This window comes from Podarcis bocagei (assembly GCF_964188305.1).
Source record: "Podarcis bocagei genome assembly, chromosome: 16".
Taxonomy (NCBI): Eukaryota; Metazoa; Chordata; class Lepidosauria; order Squamata; family Lacertidae; genus Podarcis; species Podarcis bocagei.
Genome location: NC_138142.1, coordinates 16,457,817 through 16,485,160, shown reverse-complemented (window position 1 = coordinate 16,485,160; position 27,344 = coordinate 16,457,817). Strand labels below are relative to the sequence as shown.

The 27,344-nt window shown below is 47.4% G+C and overlaps 2 protein-coding genes across 3 annotated transcripts; one reads left to right on the top strand and one right to left on the bottom strand.

Moving 5' to 3' along the window:
- The first annotated feature begins 32 nt into the window (after positions 1 to 32).
- Positions 33 to 15,923, top strand: UPB1 (beta-ureidopropionase 1). Its single transcript, XM_081175042.1, has 10 exons — positions 33 to 243; positions 1,700 to 1,871; positions 3,126 to 3,213; positions 3,911 to 4,005; positions 6,526 to 6,687; positions 7,227 to 7,396; positions 10,739 to 10,820; positions 11,615 to 11,657; positions 13,264 to 13,418; positions 15,060 to 15,923. Exons 1-10 carry the CDS (start codon positions 143 to 145, stop codon positions 15,141 to 15,143), a joined length of 1,152 nt encoding a protein of 383 aa, XP_081031168.1. The 5' UTR covers positions 33 to 142; the 3' UTR covers positions 15,144 to 15,923.
- Positions 15,924 to 18,131: 2,208 nt separating this feature from the next.
- On the bottom strand, positions 18,132 to 27,187 carry GUCD1 (guanylyl cyclase domain containing 1). Of its 2 annotated transcripts, none has more exons than XM_081175169.1 (6): positions 26,744 to 27,187; positions 24,229 to 24,313; positions 22,078 to 22,243; positions 20,889 to 20,980; positions 20,314 to 20,555; positions 18,132 to 19,989 (listed from the first exon to the last, which is right to left on the bottom strand). In XM_081175169.1, exons 1-6 carry the CDS (start codon positions 26,781 to 26,783, stop codon positions 19,898 to 19,900), a joined length of 717 nt encoding a protein of 238 aa, XP_081031295.1. In that variant the 5' UTR covers positions 26,784 to 27,187; the 3' UTR covers positions 18,132 to 19,897. The 2 variants fall into 2 exon arrangements, with proteins under 2 accessions (XP_081031295.1, XP_081031296.1); XM_081175170.1 differs by having other exon boundaries at positions 22,135 to 22,243.
- Positions 27,188 to 27,344: the final 157 nt, after the last annotated feature.

Here is a 27,344-nt window from a genome sequence, read left to right as displayed (position 1 = left end):
GGGTCCTCCTGCCCCTCCCCCTCAGAGGCGGAGTCCAGCTGTTCGGACGGGCCAACGGTCACTCCGTGACCGACTGACTGACCGCTTGCCGTCCGGAGTCCCTCCGTCTTCTCTCGTCCCAGCGCGGAGTCTCTCGGCGAGGATGGCGGCCGGCCTGGACTCTCTGGAGGAGTGCCTGGAGCGGCACCTGCCACCCGCCGAGCTGGCCGAAGCGAAGCGGATTCTTTACGGGGAGGCTGTCAGGTGCGCCGGGACTACAAATCCCAGCAGGCTCTGCGTCAGCTCGGGAGAGGAGGGGGAGAATGAGCCCCCCTCCCGTCTCAGCCTTCTTCCACCTGGCGCCCTCCAATTGTTTTGGATCCGGGACTGCTGGGAGTTGTAGTCCAAAATATAAGGAGGGCACCTGGTTGAACCCTATGGGGGGCGCAGATTTATTCTCCTCTTAGCAAGTGTGTGGCAGGCAGAAATGAAACAGGTTAAGCTTTCCCCCTGCAGTTGTTGGGAGGGGGAAAGTTTGTGGATTCCTGCTTGTTGCACAGGTGGAGAAGGAATATTCACACACCCCAAATTATAAGGTCGACCTCCCCCCTTCTCTACTGCCTCTTGGGACTTGGCAGCAGTCAGTTGGATGGTTGGTCATTTCAGGATTTGACATCAGAGCAGGGAAAGGATGGGCAAGTGTGGCCAAACTTCCAAAAGCCTCTGATTCTTTTCAAAGCAGCTGGGCTCCCTGCTCCCATCAACCACAGGATCTTCATTGTAGGCCAGCCCTGTTGGCTGGAGCTGATGGGAGTTGCAGCCGAAAACAGCTAGCAGGAACCAGGTTGTGGGGCAGGGGCCGGTGATCTAGGATTTGGAGGAGGAGGGTGCTCATGGGTGAATGAGCTTCCCTTAGGATGATCTGTTTTGGTTTTTTAAAGGTGACATGACAAAGGCAACCCCATTTTGAAAAGGGATTAAATTGGAATGCTTTCTGCATGCTGAAAAGGGCTGAGAGGCTATCAAGCCTAACTCCCCATTGTAAGGCCCATACGTGAACCCACATGCAGCCACCCTCAGCCAGAGGCTTCAACAGAGTCAGCTGCCTGCAGAGCAAAGGACTTGCAGAAGTGGCCTTAGAAATTTATCCAGTAATATACGATATCCTTAGAACAGCAATTCCAAATGTTGGTTCAGGAGTCCACAAGCCGATTACCAAGCCTTTGCCTCTAGGTTCTGTCATGATGTGTTGCATAAGGAATGTATGTGTATGTGATGTCCGGATCAAGAGAGAGGCCCATCAGAAGGATATCATGGCAGAGTAGAAATGCTGTACTGCATTTAAGTTCTCATGAGATGAAATATTTTAGGTTAGTTTGATGAGGATAGCTTGCTTGTCATACAGAGAACCTGCCCACGACAGTTTGCATCTAATGGAATTTGAGTAAGCCAGCCTGTCCAGAGCGTTGTTCCAAAACAGTTTTGTGTGACCCCACTAATTGCTGAACAGAGTGACTTGCTCAAGATTATATAAGAAGTGTGGGATGGGGAAGGTCTTAACCTTTAACCTTCCTTCTCCTCCATCCCTAAATGTTTCTTGGCTGCCAAGGTGCACTGACCTGATATAAATAGCAGATATATAAACCTGCCATATTGCTGTTTCTTATTTTGTACAGGACCGGAGGAAGATTGTTGTATTTTTGTGTTCTTACTTTTCCAGACAACTGGATTTGCCTTCTGCTGCTTTGTCCGCTGCTACAGAAAGGGAGTTTGACCTACAGGGTTATGGATTTGGAGCTGAACCAGAGCAGTTGAGGCCGCCGCGTATTGTCAGGGTGGGGCTGATTCAGAATAAGATCCAACTTCCTACAGATGCACCGGTTGCTGAACAGGTACCACTGAAGCTTGTAAAGGAAGTTCCTGCATGTTTCCAATGGCTGGCTCTTGTCTTCCAAAGGGAGAGCAGCCCCAGCTTCTTTGTACCATTATGCTTTGTCAGAGACTCAAATCTTTTGTGTTGGCCATATTGTGGGGTAGGAGAGCTGGGGGGGGGGGGAATCACATGTAGCAAGCAATGTGGCCTTTTAGTTTCAGATAGTACATGGGTAAACAAGTCTAAAAATCCCAGAACACAAATGTTAATGGCCCTCTAACAGCTGTGGTGGCTCATTTAACAGAAGTAATGTTTTTGCGTTAACTCTGGAAGTATATACAGTCAAACGTTGGTTCTTGAACACCTTAGTTGCCGAACAAATCGGCTCCCGATTTCTGCAAACCCGGAAGTAAGTGTTCCAGTTTGTGAATGTTTTTCAGAAGCCGAACGTCTGACACAGTTTCTGCTTGGGTGCAGGAAGTTCCTGCAGCCAATTTGAAGCTGTGCCTTGTTTTTTTAACAGTTTTGGCTGTCAAATGGATTCCTGGAATGGATTAAGTTCGATAACCAAGGCAGCACTGTACTTGATTCTGACCAAACTAAGTCTCCTAGAGGGCCATGAAAATTGCCTGGTTTTTTTAGGCTCATCTACCCGTGTACTAAGGAACGTGGGTGGCGCTGTGGGTTAAACCACAGTGCCTAGGGCTTGCCGATCAGAAGGTCAGTGATTTGAATCCCTGCGACGGGGTGAGCTCCCATTGCTTGGTCCCTGCTCCTGCAAACATAGCAGTTCGAAAGCACAAAGTGCAAGTAGATAGATAGGTAGCGCTCCGGTGGGAAGGTAAATGGCGTTTCCGTGCGCTGCTCTGGTTCGCCAGAAGCGGCTTAGTCATGCTGGCCACATGACCCGGAAGCTGGCTCCCTCGGCCAGTAAAGCGAGATGAGCGCCACAACCCCAGAGTCGTCCGCAACTGGACCTAATGGTCAGGGGTCCCTTTACCTTTTTTACCCATGTACTATCTGAAACCCAAGGGGTGCATTGTTTGCCAGATGTGAAATATATTGACATTATTTTCAGCTCTCCTACCCCACTCATAAACCCATTTAATTGGCAAAGAGTTTCTTCACTCATGTTAAAGCTGCTGCTGGCTACAGGCAGGGTTTCTTGTCAACCCTTTTTCTCTCAGTATTTTGTACATGGTTGAGCTTGGGAGGCAAAATGAGAGTAAAGGTAGTTTATTTAAATGACCTTTACAGCTGACCTTCTCCCTAGGTAACTGCACTACACAAGCGCATAGAAGAAATTGTGGAGGTTGCAGCAATGTGCGGGGTCAATGTCATCTGTTTCCAAGAGGTCTGGAGTGAGTAGTGTTTTGTTCTGCCTATTTAAATCCTCTCTGCTGCTATAAAAGTCAATTTCAGTTGCGTGCGACTCTTGAATAAAGTCAGAGCAGAAACCAGATTCAAACAGAAAGGTGTTGGTGAGCAAGCTACATTCTCTGGGCACAACCCAGGACATCTTTTGTTTCTGTAAAATATTTATGCACGATTCCCACTAAATATCCACTGTGGCTAACAACATCTCCATTAAAAACCATCAAAACATTAAAAATTCAGTTATGAAACCTAAAAAGTGAGATTAAACGATCTGTAAAAGTAGCGACAGACGATAAAAGTACAGTGGTACCTCGGGTTACAAACGCTTCAGGTTACATATGCTTCAGGTTACAGACTCCACTAACCCAGAAATAATACCTCGGGTTAAGAACTTTGCTTCAGGGTGAGAACAGAAATTGCGGTGCAGGGCTGGGGGAGGCCACATTAGCTAAAGTGGTGCTTCAGGTTAAGAACAGTTTCAGGTTAAGAATGGACCTCTGGAACGAATTAAGTTCTTAACCTGAGGTACCACTGTATTACAGTTAAGACCTCATATCAATAGCACAAAATAGTATGAGAAAGACAGGCCCACCTCAAAAGCAGATCTCTGTCACATGCGGAAATATCTTATGGGAGTGACAGGACGAACTTCTCACATTTCTTATGATGCTCTTTTTGTAGCGATGCCTTTTGCTTTCTGTACACGAGAGAGGCTTCCTTGGACAGAATTTGCGGAATCAGCGGAGAGCGGCCCAACGGCAAGGTTTTGCCAAGAGGTAAAGAGCCAGATTCCTGCCCTGCCTTTTTACAAGCCTCCTCTGCACCGCTGCGTTAAAACAGCCTGTGTGCATTTGGACTGTCCTTTCCACCCTGCATGCAAACTTCCAAGAGTGTGGGCATTTTTCTAGAGCCGGGCCCGGCAACCACATTTGTAACCCAGGGCTGCAACCCTGGGCAGTGAGGCTGCTTCAGTTGCATTTACCCTGCAATCCTGAGTACATGTTTATTCAGAAGTAGCTGTTATTCATTTATTAATTACATGTTGCACAATCATCTCAAAGCAATGTACAATAAAATGGCAAAAAAGTTACAAACATGAACAACAGAGATATTTAAAATGAAAACAATACAGAATGGACACTCAGGACACAGACATTGTGAAGCAGCCTAACCACCCCTGTGGTTTTGCTTTTGTGTGTCTCCTGGTCATTTCAAGGAGGCTTGCCTAGGAGAACATCTTAGTGGATTGGGCCCTGCTGATAAGTAGTGAGTGAGCTGTGCCATTGGTAGGGATTGCAGATAGATGTGTCTACAGAGGACTTTTGGGAAGTACAACTTCAGTTCTTTTGCTTTTCAGCAAATGTCTGACTTTCTCCTTTTTTTGGCAAAGAGACGAGTGTTTGTTGTTTTCCCCCTCGTCTGAAATGATTTCCCAACCGTCTGTTTCTTGTTGATCCTGAAGGGACTGTAGTGGCTTGCTGTGCATCCCTTTCCATCCTGCTGCCTTCAGTTTAGCACAGGTCAAGCACGAAGTGATTGTAAATGCCAGATTAATTGCATCTTGGTGGATGTTGTTGTGGTTAACATTCAAGCATATGGGAAAGTAAAATGCCATAAGGGGAAGGAAGAGAAAACATAATTGGATCAAAGGAGACATGACTTATCAGTACTGAGACATAATGCAAAATACACTCTTCAGGGACCAAGGGTAATAGGAGACAAGCTGTTATATTTTTGTGCTAACTTCTCTGGGCAAGACAGTTCCCAGATTCCTTTTTAATGATCTTATGGGACACGTTTCCCAGGAAAGGCCAAGGCTTGGATCTGGAAAAGGTCAGGAGGAGTTTGCGGTTCCCCCCAAAATGCTGGCACTGAAGGGAAGTCCATGGAGGCCTCTAGAACAGCCTGGGGTGGGGGGTGGGATGCTCTCGTCAAGACCAGAGGTTGTTTCCTCAAGGTAGTTGGAGCATGGATCTGGGAAGGAAGCAGCACTTATGAGTCAAAACCTCCACTGTTATGGACAGAAGTGGCTTTGCAGGGAATTCAGTGGTTTCTGGCATTATTGAGGAATCATTTCTTCCTTCTTTATGACTAATATTGTTATTAGATTGGGCATAAATAGGATCTGGTTCAGAGAGTGCTTTGCATTGCCACCCATGACAGTAGGAAGAAGTTTCTGACAGTAAGAGCAATTTGACAGTGAAATAGACTACCTCGGAAGATGGCAGACACTTCTTCATTGGAGGTGTTTAAGCAGAGGTTGGATGGCTACCTGTTAGGGATATTTCTGCTGTGATCATTGCAGGAGATTGGATCAGATGACCGTTCCAACTCCATAATCCTTTGATTCTTTGACCTCACTCTGTTTTAGCTATTCAGTCAGCAGACTCTTCTGTAGGCATTTTTTCCTTTTCTCTTGGTCTTGCAGGCCTCCTGCCAACTGGCAGATCTCTTGTGAAAACCTAATCAAAAGTCTTTTTATACTGTTCTGCTGTTTCATCCTGCTTTTCTGATATTTGGTGTTACTATTTATTTTTTATTGTCCCAACTGTTCTGATTTCGTAAGTTGTTCCAAGATCGTCCGCTGTGTTGTAAATAAAAATATGCCCTTTTCCCTTATGGGGTATCCAAGAGCCCATATAGAGTCCTTACATAGGTTCCCTATTGGTAGGAGAAAATAACAGAGGCCAACCAGAGAATATTGAGAAGCAAAGCAGCTAGTAAGCTTGATCTTTATTGATCTGTTGCAACAGGGTACCCCCCTCACACGCAGGAGAGGAAGAGGACCCAGAACAATGGCCTGCAAGGCCTTATAAAGACTTTTGAAACTCCCATTCTCTAGATCAAGACCACCCCCAGAAACATTATGCATACATCACAGAAGGGGTGTAACCTAAGACCACCCCTCAGATACATCCCACCTACATCACAGAAATTTAAATGTTGTTTTTCTCTTCTCCTTGTTTATCTCCTGTCTAGCAGGTTACTTGATTGGATTTTCTGGGGAGCCTGGCCATTCTTTTGTAATGCTAAAATACTTATTTCCTGGGCCAGGTCACAGGCTCACACCTTATTCAAACACAGATTAAAGGAAGAGACAATGGGGAGGCTTTTCCAATTTTAACCTTGCAGAGAAAGGATTTGGTCAGTTTAGGAATCAAAATGGTTCCTGTGCTGATCTATGTATGTGCAGTTATGAACATTACTATATATCTAAAACCATAAAATTCCTATCACAGCTGAAACGCTGCTAGTACATTTAATAAAATGTGGCATCATTTCCATCACGGCTGCAGCTGGCCAGGAAGCACAACATGGTGGTGGTGTCTCCAATCCTGGAAAGAGATACTGCGCATGGGGAGACCTTGTGGAACACAGCGGTGGTGATTTCGAACACGGGTGCTGTGCTGGGCAAGTCTAGGAAGAATCACATCCCAAGGATTGGAGATTTCAATGAGGTGAGTTGTAGCTTTTGCATTATGGGGAAACAGAGCACTCTTGCTAATTCAGGAACAAATTCCTCTAGGAGCAGCTTTTGCAGGGTGGCGGGGTGGGGTTGTAATGCACACATCCAAATCAAGCGAGCATACAAAAAATATGAGTGTCCTTGTACTTCTGGTTTCACTTTGAGGGCCCCTGGCTCCGTGTGTCTGGTTTTCAGGCTGAGGCTCCCAAATTGTTTGTTTCTTGGCACCAAGGAGCAACTCATAGGAAAGAAATCCTGTCTGAAACCCTGGCAAGCTGTTGCTGTCAGTCAGTGTAGACAATATTGAGCTAGATGGATCAAAGGTCTGACTTGGAAGAAGGGAGATTCCTAGGTTCTCCTTGTATCTAATATTGCTTAAACCTGTTTGGTATTTGGGGATACGTCTTTTAGCTTGATCACCACAGATATGCCCAGCTCTCGTCATGTCTGCTGCTGCGAGGTTTCTGTTAAGGCAGCTGGTGTTTTGGACTCCAGGGATCTCATTCAAGTGTAAGTCTGTGTGTTTTGCAGTCAACATACTACATGGAGGGGGACATGGGGCACCCAGTGTTCCAGACTCAGTTTGGGAAGATTGCCGTGAACATTTGCTATGGGCGACATCATCCCCTCAATTGGCTCATGTACAGTCTGAATGGAGCAGAGATCATCTTTAATCCTTCTGCCACTATTGGGAAACTCAGGTACCATTCGGAATCTTGCTTATCTTGCTGCAGAAAGTGGTCTGGTGTATGTGTAAGGCCATTACCTTTGATAAAACCTTCAGAAAATTTGGAAAGCTAAATTGCGGTCTTCTGGAGGAGTGCTCTGTTGTAGCCCTGCCTTATCTCTATGCAGGGGCCAAATTGAGAGGGTCTATGCAAATCTCATGAGCTCTCCTAGCCGAAGGGTTGGCAACAAGGAAGACTACCTTGGAAGTCAGTTATTGGAAGTCTCAGGTAGCTGATGTAAGACAGTGTGAGAGGGTAACAAGGGAGAAATAGGAGAGGACCATTCCTCCAAAGCCTTCAATGCCCAATAGCCTTGTCCCGACTGTCACTCCATTGGGCACAAAAGGTTACAGTCAGGTAGCTGCCGCCGGCACCCCAGAGTGACTGTAAATATTTTACGCTAAGAGCTCAAAGGGTTTAGCCATTAACTGAGCTGAGACAACAGACAGGCTCTGAAAGGGCGGGGGAGCTTTGGCAGGAGGGTAGAGGTTCAGCAAAACCCTGCATAAAACAGCTCGCTAATGGGTGAGGAAAGAAAACAGCGGGAAATAAGAGGCAGCTTCCCAAAAAGAGAAGAAAACAAGAAAGAGCCAGGAAAGAAAACAAGGCATATGGGTATCGGGTGTGTCTGGGCACTGAATCCTCTATGGGATTGAAGCTGAACAGACAATGTGTGCACCACTCTCAGGACCTAGACTACTCCATTAGGAAAGCTGGCATTTGTGATCTAACCTGGCTTGAGAGCTTTGTCCCTCTTTGCAGCCAGAGCTGGACTGGCTATGGGCACTGCTGCCAGCAAAAAAGAAGGTGGCCCTTGCCTGGGATGCAGCCCAGGTTCCAAGGTCCTCTTAGAGCCAGAGTTGTCATTTGCCAATGCAGGAACCTGGATCCCCTTGCCTGCCAAATGGAGGAGAAGGCTGTCTTGTCGGGGACACTGACTTGGTCAAGCAAGCCTGGCAGCTCTGCCCTTCTCTGTGGCCAGGCCTGGTGGTCTCTGTGGGGCAGATGCTTCTCTCCTCAGGGCCACATAAAGAGTCGAATAAAATGGGCAATCTGGCTGCTCCTACATTAAAACCAAAGGTTCAGGGAGCTAGAGCTCTGTGAAGGCCCAGTTGCATAGGAGCATGCAGGGCAGGAACTGGGGAAGAGGAGTTGCATAGTCCTGCCTCTGAAGCAAGACTCACCCCTCCCTGAATAACTTCCATTAGGAAGAAGGACTTTCTAAGTGATGGAGTGCAGCTGCAAGTTGGAGGCATTTTGTTACAGGAGCTGTTCACCGCTCACTTGGATTGTGTCATGCCCAAAAGAGCATCACGAGGGAAAAGGGCTAGCAAACATCTCCTTCTTTGTAAGGGGTTATTAGATTGTCATCCAATGGCGTCTGCTAAGCTTGGAGGCAAAGTTCAGGATATTCCTCATAATGTATGACTTTCTGCCCGAGCTAATGGAGAGGCTGAGAACTGGGTGTCCTGTTTGTTTAGCTGTTCTGTGTCTGTCGGAGGGTCACGATAATTGGGTGGATGTGAAACATTTAATTTTTACCAGGCAAAGAAAATAAGTGGGTGGTTTACGAAACTCACCACTTTAGGGTTGGCCAAAAAATGCTGAATGATTTCTAGGACACTGTGATTGCTGCATGGGGGTCATTGTGACCATGCTTTTATTTCCAAAACTTATTTCTTTGCCCCACAGTTTTGTTTGTTTAAATATTTCTGTAACCCCATTCATATGTGATAAAAAAGCAGGGGTGGGTTGGAATAAAATGACTATTCAGAAGAAAATGGCAGATAAGAGACCAGTGGCTAACAGGTGAGCTTTCAGCAAAGACCAGAATTTCTGTGGTCCTAGGGCGGCACTTGCCTCACGACAGAGGAAAGGTAGTTCCACCGAGAGGGCACCACAAATACATCTCTTTTATTTGTATTTTGTGTAGGTTTGTTGTGGCCCTCTTATAATCAAAGTGAAGCAAGTTTGAAGCCTGATTTTAAGGTAGTCCAGGTTTTTCTCAGTTAATTTGAGGAGAGCTTTGGAGAGCTTGCCCAACAGCCACCCCTAGTTGATAGTTATTTCAAAATCCACCTTGGAAGAGGATGGACTTTGCTTGGATTGTGCCCCACGTTATTTTAAAGGGCATGCTTAGGGCCATTAGAGAGGCAGGCGGCAGGTGAGTGTGTGACCTTTTGGAGGCATTTCCTGCTTTCTCAGGGTGGTTTTAGTGAGGCGGCATTATTGACTCTTTCCTTGGTTGCTTTATTGCTTTGTGAGAGTATAAACTAACTGGCAGGAAGAGATTTCTTAGATCCCCTGCAGCAGACAATTTCTGCAAATGATACAAGCAAGCACTTGCTGCCCTCTCTTCCCTTCCCCACAACATGTCTGCATTTCCTGTTTCTCTTCCCTCTGCCCCCTGGTATCATTCGAATCAGGGCCTGTCCCCTGAAGCTGCTTATTGCCAAACTGGTCATTTTAGTGATTGCGCTACACCTTTAGAACTCCCTGCTGGAGATCTCCATTACCACCCTCCCCCCGCAGCCCGCTAGGAGTCCTTTATATCTTCATCTTTCTTTCTTGCTACACATCCACTACAGAAGAGGACAGCGCAATCTGTTATCATATTTGTCAGGTGGAGAGATGTAAGGTATCATAAACAACATTAGTTTGAATCTCCAGACGCTTGAATTGTTTTTCCAAATTGCCTCATGTTGGGCTGGAAATGTCCTTCTGCAGTTAGTCTTATTCCTGTGAAAAATCAAGCTGTTCCATCTACAAAAAAATGTAGCTTTTTAAAAAGTAGGAATGAAAAGCAATACAATAAAATGTGCAACAATACAAATTAAAACATAGAATCATGGAATTGTAGATTACGCAAATGGTCATCTAGTCCAACCTCCTGCAATGCGGCATTGGTTCAAACAGATAAACAGATGGAGTGAAGGGAGAGTCTTGACAAAATAAGAAACTTCTTTAGAATCCATTTATAGACACTAAAGGATTTGTGGCGTGGAAAGCAAAGCAATCTAAATGAATCCCAATGATGTTCCCTGTCTCCCTGCCCCCCACAGGCATATTAAATAATTCACCCTTCTACGATAGTGCAAAACGGAAGACAATTTAGGGACTTGGAAGGGGAAGGGCTGTGCAGGAGTCAGGGAGATGTGGAGGTGAGAGCTGCAGCTGCCAAAGCTGGGAAGCAGCCCCTGAGCCTGTCACAAGATGACATCGTGAAGAAGGTGGCCTGTTAAAAAAGTGGTATTTCAGGTGATGTAAGAAAGGCTCTGAGTTCTGAATTCATGCCTCTTCCTTTATTATTTCCAGTGAATCCATGTGGCCCATTGAAGCGAGGAATGCAGCCATTGGGAACCACTGTTTCACCTGTGCCGTCAACCGGGTGGGAACGGTGAGGCCTTTCAGCTCTCTGTGCTTGGAGATGCCACCAGTTAGGCTCCTACTCGCTAAAAACAGAGCCCTGTGTGGAACTGTAGGGTGTAGCATCAAAATCCCCTTTTCAGCCATCTGCCCTGTCCCTCTAAGTGGCTTTTTAATGCTACTCTCCCCCGTTCTGCATCTTCTCAGCTGCCCTGCTGGCTTCTCTCCCCCACAGCAAAGAAAGTGAGCAGGTTTGTGAAGGTGTTGCTGCTTTGGGATAGCCCAGTGTTGCCAGAAGGTTCTGAGTAGCCAGGAGATGTTGTCTGGAACTGTTCTCCCTCCCTACGTCTCTGGTGGGCCTTTGGCCACCTTGCTCTGGGAGCCAGCTCCTTGAAGGTGGTGAGGACATACACACTTGCTTCCTGCTGTCACGGATCGGGAGAAGGCACCAGTAGAAGGTGAGGCTGCCAAAAGCCCTTCCTTCCCTGTTTCGTAAGGAGCGAAATAACCCCCATTCACAGATGGGATTTGCCTTTCATCCATCAAGGAAATCAATAGACTGAATGTGGAGACAGGCCGCTCTAGAGGATGCAAGCAATACTTTGCTTGAAAGCCAGACACAGCTGATTAGATTTAGAATGATAACAATGGCTTCTGTGTCTTGCATTGTTCATTTCGAGTTTTTCAGGGTGGGTGGGGAAGTGGAAGAGGCTGCCTGGTGCGAAGCAACAGTGCCATCTTCCTTTCATTTTGCACTCTTCTGCTGCCGTGAGGGTGGCTTGATGAATAATTCCTTCTGGGTGATGACTCTTCTGCTTCTTGCAGGAAGTTTATCCAAATCCTTTTACATCAGGAGATGGTGGAGAGGGTAGGTGCCTTTGTTTTCTTTTGTATGGAGAGTGATGCTTGTGGGGAGTCTCTTTAGCGTGGGGTGGTGATAGCATGCCAACAAGGATAGAGGTTCCTCCTTCCAATCTGGTTGTTCTTTTCTGTGGTGGGAAGAGGTTTGCCCAGCACCCTGGGAAACTCTGAAATGGTTTGTGGTATTGGGCAAAAGGGCTGAAAAATTAACTCCTTTAATATTGAATTCTGCATTTATATCTAATAATGTGTTTGTTCTGAGGTCACTGAAGACAAGAATCAGAATAGACAAATAACAGATTCATTAGACAGTTGTCTTGAACATTGTGAAACTGTTTGTGAGCAAAAGGGTACATTTTAGGTACCTTTTGCTCAAACAGCAACTTGTCGCCCCCCTTTCCCCTTCAACTCAACAGGACAGCAAGCAGCTTTTGAAAGCTAAGGCCATTTGAGATGGCACAGAATGGGGAGGGAGCGGAGGGCAAGCCTCTTGGAGTCCCTGCAGCACCTCAAAGCCACCCATAGTTTCCATCCAGCCACACTGGCAAGTAATTGGGAAGCAAAAGGATGGGAGAGGCCAGTGCAGCCTCTCCTTCCTGCTGGCCAACCTTCACTGTTCCTGGGAAATGTTTCCTTATCTGGCCTCCTCCTCCTGCCACCCTCTGGCTTTAACAAAAGGGATTTACCGGTATGTTGTAATAAATTTGTTGGCCATCTTTTTGTTGCTTTTCTTTGCAAAGGAGGATCATAGGAAATCAGGGTGCAAATGTCAGATTGGTCTAGTGACCATGGGTGTAGCCAGGATTTTTTGAGGGGGGGCAGGCATTTTGTTAGAGGGGAACAGAACCTCAGTTTGCTATGTATTTTTTGTTTTTATTGATTTAGGAGAGCAACTGCCCCTCCCTGCCCCCACTTTACACCCATGTTAAGGACACAAGAAGTGGTCTGCTACGGAATAAAGATCTTGGTCTATGTAGCACCTTAAAGACGTATCTGAAGAAGTGGGCATGCACACGAAAGCTTATACCAAGAACTAACTTAGTTGGTCTTTAAGGTGCTACAGGAAGGAATTTTTTTATTTTGACTATGGCAGACCAACACGGCTACCTATCTGTAATTGGTCTATGTAGTTCAGTAACGACTTCACTGCAGGGAGCTCCCTAGCACACCCCAACACAGCAGAATCACTTTCCCATCACATCAGCCAAAGCCAGGGGTGGTAGTGGTCCTGCCTAATGCTGGGTTTGGTTGCTATGCATTTAAGCCCAGCACCAAGCGAGACCAGTCTCCCTTTTCATTGGCTGATGTGAAGGGAGAGTGATCCTACATAGCCCTGGGTTCTTGCTTTGCATGGTCCTTCAAAGGCTCCTGACAACCAGCTGGTTGGAAGCTGCACAAAGCAGGCTTTGGGCAAGTTTTGTCCTTTCTGTCAAGGTCCGCCCTTACCTGTATGTTGCAGGTGTAGGGCAGGTGGGTATGGTTTTTCCCCAAACAGTCAAGATAGACTTGTGGGCCAGAGGTCCCCCCCCCACCTTACTCTAACTGTTCCATCACCCTGGCTCCCATTTTGCTATATTCATCTTGTTTCTCTTGCTTCTTTGCTATTTATGAAGCCCATCGTGACTTTGGTCACTTTTATGGTTCAAGTTATGTGGCTGCTCCGGATGGGAGTCGGACCCCTGGCCTCTCCCGCACCCAGGATGGGCTTTTGGTGACGGAGATGGATCTAAATCTTTGCAGGCAAGTTGGGGACAAATGGAATTTTAAGGTAAGTCTTTTTTTCACTAAGCAAACCCTCTTGTTTCTATCTGATTTCCAGTAAGGCTGAATTCTGCTGGCATTCAGTTGAAATGCCAATTGGCTTCTACCTCTAAGTATATTCTGGAGGAGAGAGACTGTTCTGGAATGATTTAAGATTTTTCTGGATCTGAGGCTGTGCAGTCAACAGCCCCTGAATTATACCAGGCTGCTGCATCTGACCCAAGGGAACCAGAAAGTTACCTTTAAAGTCTACACACTCTTTTGACATTAATGAAATGACCTCCTTTGGGGAGGGGTGTTGCGGGAGAGGGATAGTGCAGTATGTATATTTTACAGCATCTTTTATATGCACGTTTTAAACTCTCCCATTGAAAGTGGTAGGTGAAATTGCATAATGGACACCTACCTGCAATGTCTCCTGCATTTCACCAGCTTTCCTTGTTGGCGCAGTGAATGCCACACCTGGGGAGCCAGTAACCACAAAAACGGCAGGTGTCTCTTGAAACAATGATGGTCTTTATGTTCACTTTAGCAAGGAAGTCTAGATTTCTTTGACAGGAATGTGACAATCTTGAAGCTGCTTAAGTGAAGATCCTGTTCCCTCTCTCCATCTGCAATTCTGTACCCACTCACCTCATAGTATGCCCCGTCCATCTCAGTGAGGCTTGCCTCCGAGTAAATATTTTAAGATTCACTGGTTGCAAGCTTGAAGATCTCAAATAGTTTTCTGTAGCAGCTACCCTAATTGCTTAGGATTTTTATTATTATTATTATTAATATTCCCATCAAATGTCAAAGAGATATGACTTTTAGAAGACATCTGAAGGCAGCCCCGTATAGAGAAGTTTTAAAAGTTTAATGTTTTATTGTATTTTTATATTTTGCTAGAAGCCACCCAGAGTGGCTGGGCAACCCAGTCAGATGGCCAACATATAAATAATAAAATTATTATTATTACGAGTCAGAATTTCATCCTAGTAGGCAAAGATAGCTTTTCTTTTCAGCCATGAATGCAGGCTAGATAATATTGATGTCAGGGAACTGCCATCGGCTCAGAGGCGAGGAACAGAAGGGCAGTTGTGTTACAGGGAGCCTCCGAAAATCTTGCGAAGCAGTTCCTCTTCTGGGGAGGAGGAAAGTCCCACCTCAGGCGGGGAAAAGGTGCAAGGACCAGAGGGTGCTTGTGGGAGCCTTAACACTGCTCCTGGGCAAGGCAGACAGGACTGCCCAGGAGCGAAACATGCCCTTGCCATTGCCCATCCTGCACAGTGGCCTAAGGTGCAAAGAGAGGAGGAGAAGGTTGGGGGGTAACGAAACTCTTATGTTGGGGGAGGTCCAAGAAAAGACCACTCCCGGATTCTGCTAGCGTTTGAGCCAGACATGAGCTTTGGGGCTCTTCACTATAAATAGTTTGCACCAAAATAAAAATCTGTAAAACACAGGTTTGGAGTCCTGCCTAGTTACTCTTGAGCAACCGCAACAGCCATCTGACAATTACTAACATTTTTGGCTTTTTTTGCAAAACTGTAGAAATGTATTCATTTATTTAAAAATGGGGCTTATGTTTGACTTGCCATTCTGAAGGTCTTTTGCAGTGACAGATGGCCAGTGGCAGGGAATACTGAAGTCCCTTTACATTTTTTTCCAGATGACCGGGAGATACAAGATGTATGCCAAGGAACTGGCTGCAGTTGTCCAGCCTGACTTTGTTCCCAATGTAATCAAAGAGTAGCTTGCCTCTGCTGCTGCTCAGGAAGGTTGGGAGAGAAACATATTGTCCTTCACATGTGACATGGCAGCTCCCCCCCCCCCCCGCCAGATGTAGTGCCTCAAAACACATGGTCTGCCTTTTTAGGAGTACTTTGGAGGGGTTCAAATAATTCCTTTGGGCCTGCCCACTGGGACATTGGGCTTTCTTTGAACCATATCCATTCCCTCCCTGCCTCTCTTATAGCAGAAGTTGCTTGAGGAATGCACAACTGTTTGGCTGTGAGCCATTTTTTAATTTTTTAAAAAATATAGCTTCAACTACTTGATCACTTGGCGCAGTCATGAGGAAATGCTTTGATTCAGGAGTGTTTTAAGTCAGGTGTTTATGAGGGGGTGTGTTTCATACAGGTGGACAGATATGCAACAAAATTATACACCTTTCCTGTAAATGAATCAGAGGAGTGAATCACAGTGAAACCATGTTTTGTATTCCATGGCCCAAGAGCCAAGACCACAAGAAGAGTCCTGAAGCTGGAGTGGGCCAGAGGACCACCTAGTCTAGCTTTCTGTTCTCACAGTGGCCAAGTGAGAGAGTCACTTAATCTTCAGCTGCCCCGTTGCATCAGTTGCAACAACAACAAAATCACCCCTTGTTTTCCCCTGCTAGAAACTAAGTTTACTCTTAAAAGAGAATTTTAGATTGTGAGGTCTTCTGGGCAGAGATCTGTGCTTTCTGTTTTAAAGCGCTTGGCCCGTTGATGGAGCTGCTGTAATAATAATAAAAAAACAGTAGATTGGGAAACCTTGAAAATGTGGTTCTTTGCTTTTCCTCGCCTCCAGATGAGGCAGGTGCTTGAGGCTGAAGTGTGTGCTTTCAGTTCTCAGAGCTGAAACTGTAATTACCGTACTTATTCAGCATTTCCTTTTCAAAAATTATCAGCTTGCAATGGTCAGCAAAGAAAGTTGGCACACACTGTGCACTTGCATTAACCACTTAAAACCTTTATTGAGAGTGCCTCAATTACAAGCAAAATATATTTTGCATATAAAATTTCTCTGCAAGTAAAATATCCGTTTTGTTGTTATGGACAAGAATTATGCAGGCTGTTCTTCTGGATCAACTGGGTGAACCAGAAGAGGATGAGATTTGGGCCCATTTACTTGACTGGACCTGTTTCTACCCATCTGTAGCTTCCTTGGTTTCTCATGGCTTTGGGCACCAAGAGAAAGGCTCCTTCCCTCTCACGCAGGGCCATGTGCCCTCTGCCAGCAAAGCTGCATTTCATCACCTTTTCTCTGCTTGGGATGTTCAGCCGCTCAGCCACAGCCAACCACCATTCACATCTCCAGAGGAAAAGCTAAAGCAGGTCTCTTAATGAAAGGGGAGTTGCCTGGGCTCTTCTGCTGTGGGAAACTGCAGAGAATCCATTGCTTGCTCTTTGCTTTGCGCTTTGCTGTTTCTCTTGCTCTGCACATGGTCAGGCACTCAGTGGACTGCAGAGATGCTGCACTGCAAGAGACTGTTTGCATCCCAGATAAATACAAGGCAAGCAGCTGGTTGCATGACACCCGTTAGCAACTGCCACATTCTTTGATTGCTTCCTTCTCCTTTGCAGTAGTTACCAGTAAGAATTTGTGAGGGCTTAATCTGGGGGCTTAATCTGAGACTCTTGAGAGTCCCATGGACTGCAAGAAGATCAAACATATCCATTCTGAAGGAAATCAGCCCTGAGTGCTCACTGGAAGGACAGATCCTGAAGCTGAGACTGCAATACTTTGGCCACCTCATGAGAAGAGAAGACTCCCTGGAAAAGACCCTGATGTTGGGAAAGATGGAGGGCACAAGGAGAAGGGGACAACAGAGGACGAGATGGTTGGACAGTGTTCTTGAAGCTACCAGCATGAGTTTGACCAAACTGCGGGAGGCAGTGGAAGACAGGAGTGCCTGGCGGGCTCTGGTCCATGGGGTCACGAAGAGTCGGACATGACTAAACGACTAAACAACAACAATCTGGGGGCAGGGACACAGCTCATCCATGTGCCAGCACCACCATTCCTGGGCACGTGCCTGTTTCAGAGTGTCCTATTCAAGATGGAAAAGTCAGGGAGGATTGTGTGTTTGTGCCTGCCTCCTCTGCAGTTTAAGCCCCTGTGCATTCTTTTGAATACTTGACTAGAGCGCCTGCCCCTGCACTCACACAGCCCTCCTATCTCAAGCCCACCCACTACAGAGGTGATAGATTTAACCCTATAAATCCTCTGTCTAAAATCTGAGTATGTTAAGAATCCACAGTAGCTCTACTGGCATATTTGGACAGGCGTATATAAGTTCCTACAGCATTACAATCCTGTGGTGTAAAATGATACAGTGCCCTTATTTTTGACACTAATAGGTTTGTTTTTTGCAGGATGGGCTTAGTCTACTTTATGATGACAGTTGTGACCTACAGGGCAGCATAGCTCTCAGCTGTCCCACTGCAAAAATGAGGGAGAGGGGGATCAGCTCTCCAAAGTTGGAATCATACAGTCATCTGTAATGGAGGTGCTGCACAAAGTCCCTAAGTGGCATAGAGAACTCTGGGTTCTGCCATAAGGAAAAGCCATTAATGCACAGACAGAAATGTCATGTTAATCTCTACTTCTGGTGCAACAGGATACTTGCTTTTGCAATAATTCAGAGCAGGTGTGGGGAGCCTCTGGCCCTCTAGATGTTGGACCACAGTCCCCAGAACATCTGGCCACAGTGGCTGGGCCTGATGGGAGCTGGAGGGCAACATCTGGAAGGCTGCAAGTCCTTTCGAGTGCTGCTCATCTCACTTTCAGCTCCTATTTAATGTATTTTAATGTATCCTATTTTAATGTAACTTCACCAATACTCAACTCCTTTAAAATGTTCTTGCTGGAGTTGAGAAATGACAGTCTCCCTCTCCGGCACATCTTTAACACATCACTCATAACTTTCTGCCCCACAATAGGACCTCACAGTACTTTAAATGAAACACAAAGTGGATATTACAATATCAAAGTTTATTTTTGACCAGCAGGGAAGCCATGTACATCCCTGAGTTGAATCCAAAAACATGAGTGCAGTGTGATGAGGTAGAACAGTCTGGACTCCGGCTAGAATTGTTCTGAACTGCAGCCAAGAGAAATTTCCCTGCCTCCAATGATATAAACAGCAGTTCTGAGCCAAGCTGCTGGGTTGTCTTGGAAGTCCTCAAGTAATCTTCTTATCAACACAATCCTGGCCCCAAATTACAGCTTTCGAACATGTAACAAAGTTTCCCTCCCTAGCCAGACTTTGGAGTCATGCTGCTGCCAGCTGCACTTGCTTTAACAAGTAGTTCAGGTCTGCTTTCTAGGGCCAAATGGATCTGACCCAAACATAGGTTTTTATCTTATAACACTAGCCTTAAGCCTGGGGCTGTGAAGAGCTGTCACCAGTTCTCACTAAAGAGCGCTGGTGATGGAGGATACTCTGTGTTCAGAGCGTCTCCTGGCCGACAGCTGTTTGCAACTGATGTGTTAAACAAAGGTTAATTGTGCTGGATTGGGGTCAAAGTTATCAAGAGATTCTAACCAATCTTGTATTTTAAAACCTTTAATTTCTTTAGAGAGGACCTAGTACAATCACGATTTGGCAGCCCCTCACTAAAAAAGAACGCTCAACATGACAGCAATTAAACTGAGATTATCTGAAAACAAACTGATGGTATGCAAAGAACTGATTCATCCAACCACTTTGGAGGCTCTGCAGTTACAACTGCAATGCCTTTTAATTCCCTGCTTTCAGAAAGAACCACCTGACCGCATGAAAAAGGCCCTGGCTACCACAAACCCTTTATGCGTCAAAAGTAGCTGTGAGAATCCACACATTGTGGTTTGCAGGTGATGCTGGCATACGTATGTGGACTACTTCCTCTTGTTGCTCCTTCCCCCAATATCCAATAATCCTAGGCTGTTTATGTTATCTGTTCCCTGATTATTAGATGCCCAAACTGGGTGAAAGATCAGCCCTTACAGTATAGAAAGGAGGACTGACTTTTGTCCCTTTCTGTGTTGAGCTTCTCTTGGGCGGGGGGAATTCATGAATTTGGCGTGGAAGAGAATACTAAGACTTTTGTTCCTGTCAAAAGGGGCCAACAGGAAAAGAAGTCCAAGTCCGCATTTGAAAACTTCTCAAAATGTGCAAATTTTAAAAATACACACATACATTTAAATATTACAGTCGCTATACACAAGCTATTTTCATCTTCATTATCATCATCAAAACTAAAAAGATGGCAACAGGACCGCCATGCTGCTCTCTGTAGGTTTAGAGACAGGGCAGGGCAGATTTCACACTTGCAGGATCTACTTTTTATTTCCAAATATAGCCTGGAGGCCCACCAACTGGAGCCAGATGTAAAAACCCACTCCTGGCCTTTTGAGTCTTTCACATTGCTGCAATTACAAAACTGGGAATCTGACATCCTTCTTGATCTACTGCAACACACCCAGAGATCTAGGAGTAGATCCCAATCTAAAATGTATTTATTTCAGCCAATTTGGAGCCTGCCTTTCTGGATACATTCCCTCCCCTGCCAAGGTGGCTCACAACAAAACAATTTAATACCAGTTTAGATCCTAGTCTAAAGCATCCCTTCTTTGTGGTCCTGCTGCAGTGTGGGAGCAAAGTCTCTTGCAGCCCTGAGACAAGGCTGCTGCTGCTGCTGCTGCTACTGCTGTTGCAAGCTGGCCAGTGATGGACGTGGAAGCCCTGGCAGCTCCAAGAGGTCAGCTGTCTCTGTAAACAAACAGGATGTCCTCATCGGTGCCATAACTGGTTCTGGCTTCCTCAAAGTTATTGATGCTGGTTCGGCATGTTCCTGTGGGGCAGGACCAAAATGGGCTCAGAGGGGGCCAAGGGGTTAAGGCTCTGTTGGAAGGAAGGCAGGGCCATTGACTCAACAGCCCCAACCCACTCGCCTCCACCCCCACCCCTCCGCGGAGTCATGGTCTTGCTGCAGAGACAAAAGACAAGACAGACCCACCTGGCATGGCCCATGTTCCTGAGGCACGAGCCAGGAAATGGTTAGGACAACATCAACCCAGAATATTGTACAATGTTGCAGAGAGGAATGAGCTAACATGCCAGAGTTATCCGGTTACCACACTTCCCCTATTTGAAATAAAGGGTGGTGGCTACTCACGGTCAGCATAGGCAGGATTGTTGTAATAAATACTCCCTGAGGCTTTGCTGTAGCCACACAAGACAACGAAATGGCCCTGGTAGTCAGGACTTCTGCAGAAGCACTTCTGGCCGGTTGGGAGAAAGCAACAATATTTGACCGGGTTGGAGCAGAGGTCACAGAGCAGCAGGACGGCGTTGACCAGCACAATGGCCACATGGCCTTGGGCAAGGTGATCCTGGATGTCCCGGACAGTCACTGTGCTGTGAAGGAGAATAGATGGAGAAGTCAGTCCACTGGGGTCTCTTAGGGATATCTTAACAAGGAAGACACCACAGGACTGGAGGTTTGGAACAGGTCACTAGGTCCACAGCCCATTTGAACAGGATGGCTGCTTGCAACAGCCTTCCCCAACCTGCTGCTCTCCAGATGTGTTGGATCCCATCATCCTACGGCTGGGGCTGACGCAAGTTGTAGCCCAAAGCATCTGGATGGAACCCGGTTGGTGAAGGCCTCTGCATTAAAACAGCTGTGGCATCTGTAAAGAAGTCCATGGGATGGGGAGATAAACCTCGACCGAGAGAGAGAGAGCTCACCGTTTCTCTACCAGCACTTTACAGGCTTTGGATTGTGCAAACAGCTGGTTGACTCGGTTCTCCTCTGTGTCAAAGTGTTTCCTGTAGAACGACTGAAGGAGGAAGAGGACAAGCCTGGTCAGAACAGATTCCTCTCGGGGTAAGAAACCTAAGAACATAAGAGCATAAGAAGAGGCCAGCTGGATCAGGCCAATGGCCCATCTGGTCCAGCATTCTGTTCTCACAGTGGCCAACCAGATGCCTGTAGGAAACCCACTAGCAGGGCCTGAACACAAGAGCACTCCTGTGATTTCTAGCAACGGATTCAGAGGAATGCTGCCTGCCACACTGGTACAAAAGCATAGCCATCCTGGCTAGTAGCCATGGATAACCCTCCTCCTTGAATTTGTCGAATCTTCTAAAGCCATCTAGGTTAGTAGCCACCAGTTTAACTATATGCTGCATGGATAAGTTTTCTTTTTTCTTTTCTCGGTCCTGAATCTAACAACATTGGATGTCCACAAATTCTAGTATTAGAGAGAGGAGAACTTTTCTCCATGCAATGCATAATTTTATAAAACTTCCATGGTGTTGCCTCTTACTCGCCTCTTTTCTAAACTAAAATGCTCCCAAAATGGCAATGTTTCTTCATTGGGTGGGTGTCGCTCCACCTCATTGCTTGCCCTCTTCTGGACCTTTTCCAACTCTACAATATCCTTTTTGAGGTAAGTCGGCCAGAACTGTACACAGCAACCTAGAGAAAGGGCTGTCCAGGTCTCAGGTACAGCTTGCAAGAGAGTCCCCCTTGGACCGAGGAAGAAGGGCAAAGTTCACAGCTGGAGAGCAACGCAAAAGAACTTCGGAAACATCATCTGAAAAATCAACATGGATTCTGTCCCATTTTAAAAAAAAAAAAAGCTTGCCTTTTCCAAACATGAACAAAGCACCAAATAAAAATAGTGAGTAAAAACAATTAAACAAAAATCACAAATTAAAAGACACAAGTTATCATAAAATGCCATTGGGTACTTTGAGAAGCCTGTATGTCAAGCTCCAAAAATCAAACATGCTGGAAAGGTTCATGAGTGCCAAAACACAAACCTATTATTATTATTATTATCATCATCATAATCATCCTTAGAGAAGGAAAGAATTCCTGCCCTCCAGACTTGGCCAAAGCACCAACATTTGAGTGAACCAGGAAGCTGACCTGGTTCTTGTAGCCCTTGTCCACCCCCAGGGTCTGTGTGCAGAAACGATGCTTCACCCCAAAATGACGCATCAGGTAGGCCAAATCGATGGTCCAGATGCTCTCCGTCATCTGGAGGTCTTGAATGGCTTTCTGGAACTCGTCGTCATTCAGGAGGTTCAGGTACCTGGGACAAAATCAGAGGAAGTGGTGATGGTGAAGAAGAGGGATCAGGAGAGAACAGAGCGCAGCTTATAACGTGTCGCCTGACAGAAGGGAATCTGGACGCTACAGGGCCTGCCTGCACAATGGACAAACTTGAGAGCAAGAGAAAGGGGTGGAGAATGTCCCCCCGGATTCTATTTCAGAGATGAAACAATGGTTTCCTTTTGTGAGTTGGCTCATATCAGCATATTGGGGAAAAGACCCTCTTCTAGCTGTTTCAGGCAGATTTGTTAATACCAGTGGTGGGGTCAGAGTTGATGCGAGCTGCAGTTAAGCAACCTCTGGAGGGCCACAGAATCCCCCTCCGTCCCCATTAATGCAAATACAGCGGGTCCCACATAAGAAGGCATGGCATCTACAGTTTGAATGTTCTCGCAACAGGCCAGAATTTGAAAGGAAGGGAAGGAACTTGATAGGCGTCCAATGGAAAGTCCCTTGGAGACCAACGATGTGGTCTGGTCCAGGCGTAAGGAGATAGGAGGGAAGGTTTTGTGGGCTTGCCTACTCTCTCCCGCCACCCCCTTCCTAAGATTTGCTTTGCCCTTTACATCTGTTTTGGGACTAACTCCAACTAAGGTAACTAAGACTGCATTGTAAAGTTAGTCTGAGGCTGTACTGCAAACTCTGGTTCCTGGCAATCCTGGCTAGCTCTCAACACAGCTCTAATAAGGGTGTTATACTAAGTTTTGGTTAAACAATGGAGGCATTCATGCACAACACAGGGAAAGGGAGAGGAGATGAGCTGACAGCACATTCCCAATCTCCAAACCAAGGTTATGCCTGAGCCAGACCTGTGCAGAGGTGGGTAGCGCAGACACAGAAAAAGGAGGTGTTTTGGGGAGAGGGGCGGCTCATTCACAGGATGATGGGAAGGGGCCACAATAGAGGAGAAATCACTGACATTCCATCATGAACAGGGGAGTGGGGGGGGGAGAGAGAAAGGCTTGGATCCACAGGGCAAGAAGTTCACTCTTGGAAATTCAGTTTGGTACAGGAAGGAGGGAAGGAGGGGGAGTTACAGTAGTCAAGAGGGGAAATTACCAGCGGGCAGGCTAGCGTCTTGGCAGAAGGGATGGAGAGAAATGAAAATCTTCTGCTTCATATCTACTAAGTGGCCCTCTAAAGAGGCATTTCACTCTCCTGCACCTAAAGCTCGTGTTCCTCTGTGGAAGGAAAGACGAGTTCAGCAGGAAAAGGAAAAGGGGGGGAAAAAGACCGAGAGCCAGCAGGCAGCACAGCAGAGGCAGATGGAAAATCCTAGTGGCCGTTATTCATGGAACACAAAAGGCAGGGTGGCTTCTACGGGAGTCACACAAGAGCACGGCAACAGACTCAAAACACCCAAAGAGGAAAAACCCGCCAGTTGCTGGCAATTACCGTATTTTTCGCTCTATAAGACGCACCAGACAATAACACGCACCTAGTTTCTGGAGGAGGAAAACAAGAAAAAAAATATTCTGAATCCCAGAAGCCAGAACAGCAAGAGGGATCGCTGCGCAGCGAACCCTCTTGCTGTTCTGGCTTCTGGGATAGCTGCGCAGCCTGCATTCGCTCCATAAGACACACACACATTTCCCCTTACTTTTTAGGAGGGGAAAAGTGAGTCTTACAGAGCAAAAAACACGGTACTTGAAAAGGAAGTCAGCTGAGTGGCCCAGTCAGGAGTGTCTTCTATTGGGCCAAACAGAGTTCTTACATTACGAATATAACAACCTTTGTACCCATTCTTCGTCACAGTCAGACATTAATGCCATTTCCTCCACAGTTCCTTTTCTCATGCTTGAGGAGCTGCTGTTGTGGTCAGTTGTGCTGCACTCACTGGAGGGCCAAGGCAGTTGGGTGAGGTCTAGGGACCTTCCCACCTTGGAAGCAACTTGTTGCAAAGTGCCACCAGCCACCTCGCCTACTTCCCCACCCCCAATAAGCCCCAACCAAAAATGGACTTACTGCAGAACCATCCTGGAGCAAGCCAGCCCACAGTCCCAGTGGTACAGCTGCTGAAGGATTGGCACGTCCAGCTGCACATTGTCCACTGCAGGAAAGAGGACACCACCATCAGAAAGACAGTTTTTGGCACAACTAAGGTTCTTCTCTACATTCACACCCATCCTTTAACAGGAAAAAAAATATTACTTTGATCCATGCCAAAGACATCAGTTTGCAACATTTTAAAACAACTCCAGGGGGTCTAGTTTCATCTGGCCCAAGAACTTGGTTTCACAGTAATATACCATGGGATCATAACTGCCCCTGGATATATTGGACTAATTTATCAGTTCTGCACCCACACCATCTGCCAAAACCACCTCCCGGTGGTGTAAACCAAAGATGAGAAACGTGTGGCCTTGCAGATGTTTGTCGTACCTAGTCCTGAACTGGTACAAGCCATGGAGCTCTTGGAAGGATGAACCAGGCGCCCCCACAGGATAAGGGCCTTGAGGAGCAGGCATGGGTCCTGAAACCCAGTCTGAGGATCCCCTTGAAGGGGCCGTCTGGGTTGATACATGATGAAGAACCCCAGGAAGGTGCCTGCCCCCCAGCCTTTGAGAGAGAGACAGCACCGAAAGCTTGACCTCTAGGCTGAAGAGGAACACCACAGTATGCATCTATGGGCCCAGGGTCTCCTTGTGAGTAGGCAATCCCTGATGCTCCTTCACTGGCAGCAGCTGGGGCCAGAGTAGATAAGGCTCCCCCTCTTGAGCCTTCCAGTTGCTGGAAACAACACAGGTCTCTGGCTCCTTTTTCCTACGTTGTACCTGGCCTGAACTTCCTGAGACCGCTGCCTAATTTCATTTCTGGACTGCATTTGGACCTAGGTTGATTCTCTATGCATGACCTTGGTTTGTTTGGATTGTGCTGTGCCTGAACTCATTGGGAGTGCTTTAGTGAAGGTTTGTGTCTTTGGTAACTGGGACCCCTTCCCCCAACCCACAGACCGCATCTTCTGGAAGTGACAGGATTGTGGACTACACCTCCCATAATCCCTGCCCAGTGGCTATGCTGACTGAGATGGATGGGAGATGGTCTAAAAAAATATGGAGCGCCACAGCTAGTCATCCTGATTACTAGGTTAGCTGCTCTGTTAGGGGAGAAATGCAGGGTATTGTGAACAGCAAAGGATGTCACAGAGGTGCTGATGAAAGACTTGGATGTTTCTGGTTTTTACAGAGGCCAATAGCTCAGCACAATAATTTCTAAATCTTCCTGGCAATGAGCCCATCATTTCCTGGGTAAAAAAGCATCAACAGAGCCACCCACTTTTTGTGTTTGCAAACTCCTTGCCAGTTATGCCCTTAGCAATGTCTAGTCATCGGGACTCTTGCTCAATTGAGTCGTTGCTCTTTGGGGACAAAAGTCTGTGTTGACGGGTTACCAGGACTAAAGGTACAGGAAAGGCTAGAGCCCCAGGACAGGGAGGGGACTCAGCTGGCTTCCTTCCAACCAACTGAGGCTGACTCAAGGGAACCTTGAGGGAGGTCAGGAGAGTTCTGGCCCTCTGGCTCTGGACATGCAGCGCATTCTTCAAGGGTAGGCTGGTGTATTTAGGAAATAATAATACTGTATTTCAAAAGGACCAGGGGCAACACAAAGACATTTCAACTGATGCAGTTTGAACAAAGGCAGCTCTCTTGCAGAAGCCTCCCCAGCCTGCTTTGCCTGATCTTCAGCCAGACTCCGTTAGCAGCGAGAGACCAGTGACACTTGCCAGCCGGTGGCATCAAGGCCCAAATTGCTTTGAGGGCTCTTTTTTTAAAAACAAACAAACAGTCAAGTAGTGTATTAATTTAATGAAGCATATAGTAAGTAAATTGCAACAGAGCCCAAAGCAATGGGGGAGGGGGGGTTGTTCAGGGGAAGATGTCATCGCTTGTCTCATGGTCCTATGGAGGAATCTTTAGAGCTTCTGTAACTCTGCTTTCGGTCATGCAAAACGTGCTGGAAAATATGACAGCGGATGTGTGTTTCTAATGGAATGCTGCGATGGAGACAACTGGAATCCCGAACTCTTGAAAATGGCCTAAACACCATAAAGATATAAGTTTGCAGGAGCACTTCGGGCGGGCCCACTCCTCTCAGCCTGGAAGCCAAGTATGAGATCCTTGCTCTAAAGGCCACCTGAGATTTCAGAAGCCCCGACATTAGCTGGAAATGGTCCAGAGAGCCACCAACACCAATAGCACTAGTAGCTGCTGCTGCTTTAGGGCAGCTGTCACCGTACCAGGCGCAGCCCGACCTGGGAGCGTCCGGCGGGGCAGTAAGCCAGCTCCGGACTGCGCAGCCCGACCCTAACCCCACACCCTGGATCAGGCTGCGCGGCGGCAGAGGGACCCCTTTCTACTGGGCTCCGACGTGTTTCCTCGGAAGCTAGCCAGCCAGCCAGCCCCCCACTCCCCAGCACTCTGCACATGCTCGGACGCCCCTTCCCAAGGCGGCAGGGCCCCCACCCCACGACCTGACGGACCTGCGGGCGACTCGTGCGCGTCTTCCTTGGGGCTCTTCATGGTGGCGAGGCGGGCGACGGGGAGCCGCTCACGGGCCAAGGGCGGCCGCGGGGCTCGGCAGGGCGCGGGCCGGCATGGTTCCCCCGGCGGCGGCGGCTCCTCTTCCTCCTCCTGCCGTCCCTCTCGGCCCGGCGGAGGCGGAGCCCGCAGCAGCGGCCTAGCGCCTGCCTCCCTCCGGGCCCACCTCGCTCCTTCTGCGGTGGTCGCCGAGCAGCCTTCCCGCCGGCTCCAGCGGGGCCAGGGGTGAGGCCCGGCAGGCACCGGGACGGGAGGACGTACGGGGGGGGGGCTCCCTTTCCCACCCCGCAAGGAGCGACCAGGGGCGGCGGCGGCGGAGGAAGAGGCCGGGCCTGCCAGGGGCCGCTGGACTACAACTCCCGGCAGCCTCAGCCAGGCCGGCCAAGGCTCGGCGCTGATGGGAGTCGTAGTCGCTGACAGGATCCCAAAGAGGTGGTCCCCCTCTCGCCTCTCAGTAAACGCCCATGAAATGGGAAGGGAAGGGAAGGCGGCGACGAGGAGGCTTCAAGCGGGGCGGGGTGTCGCCGGTGGTGTACCCCCCCT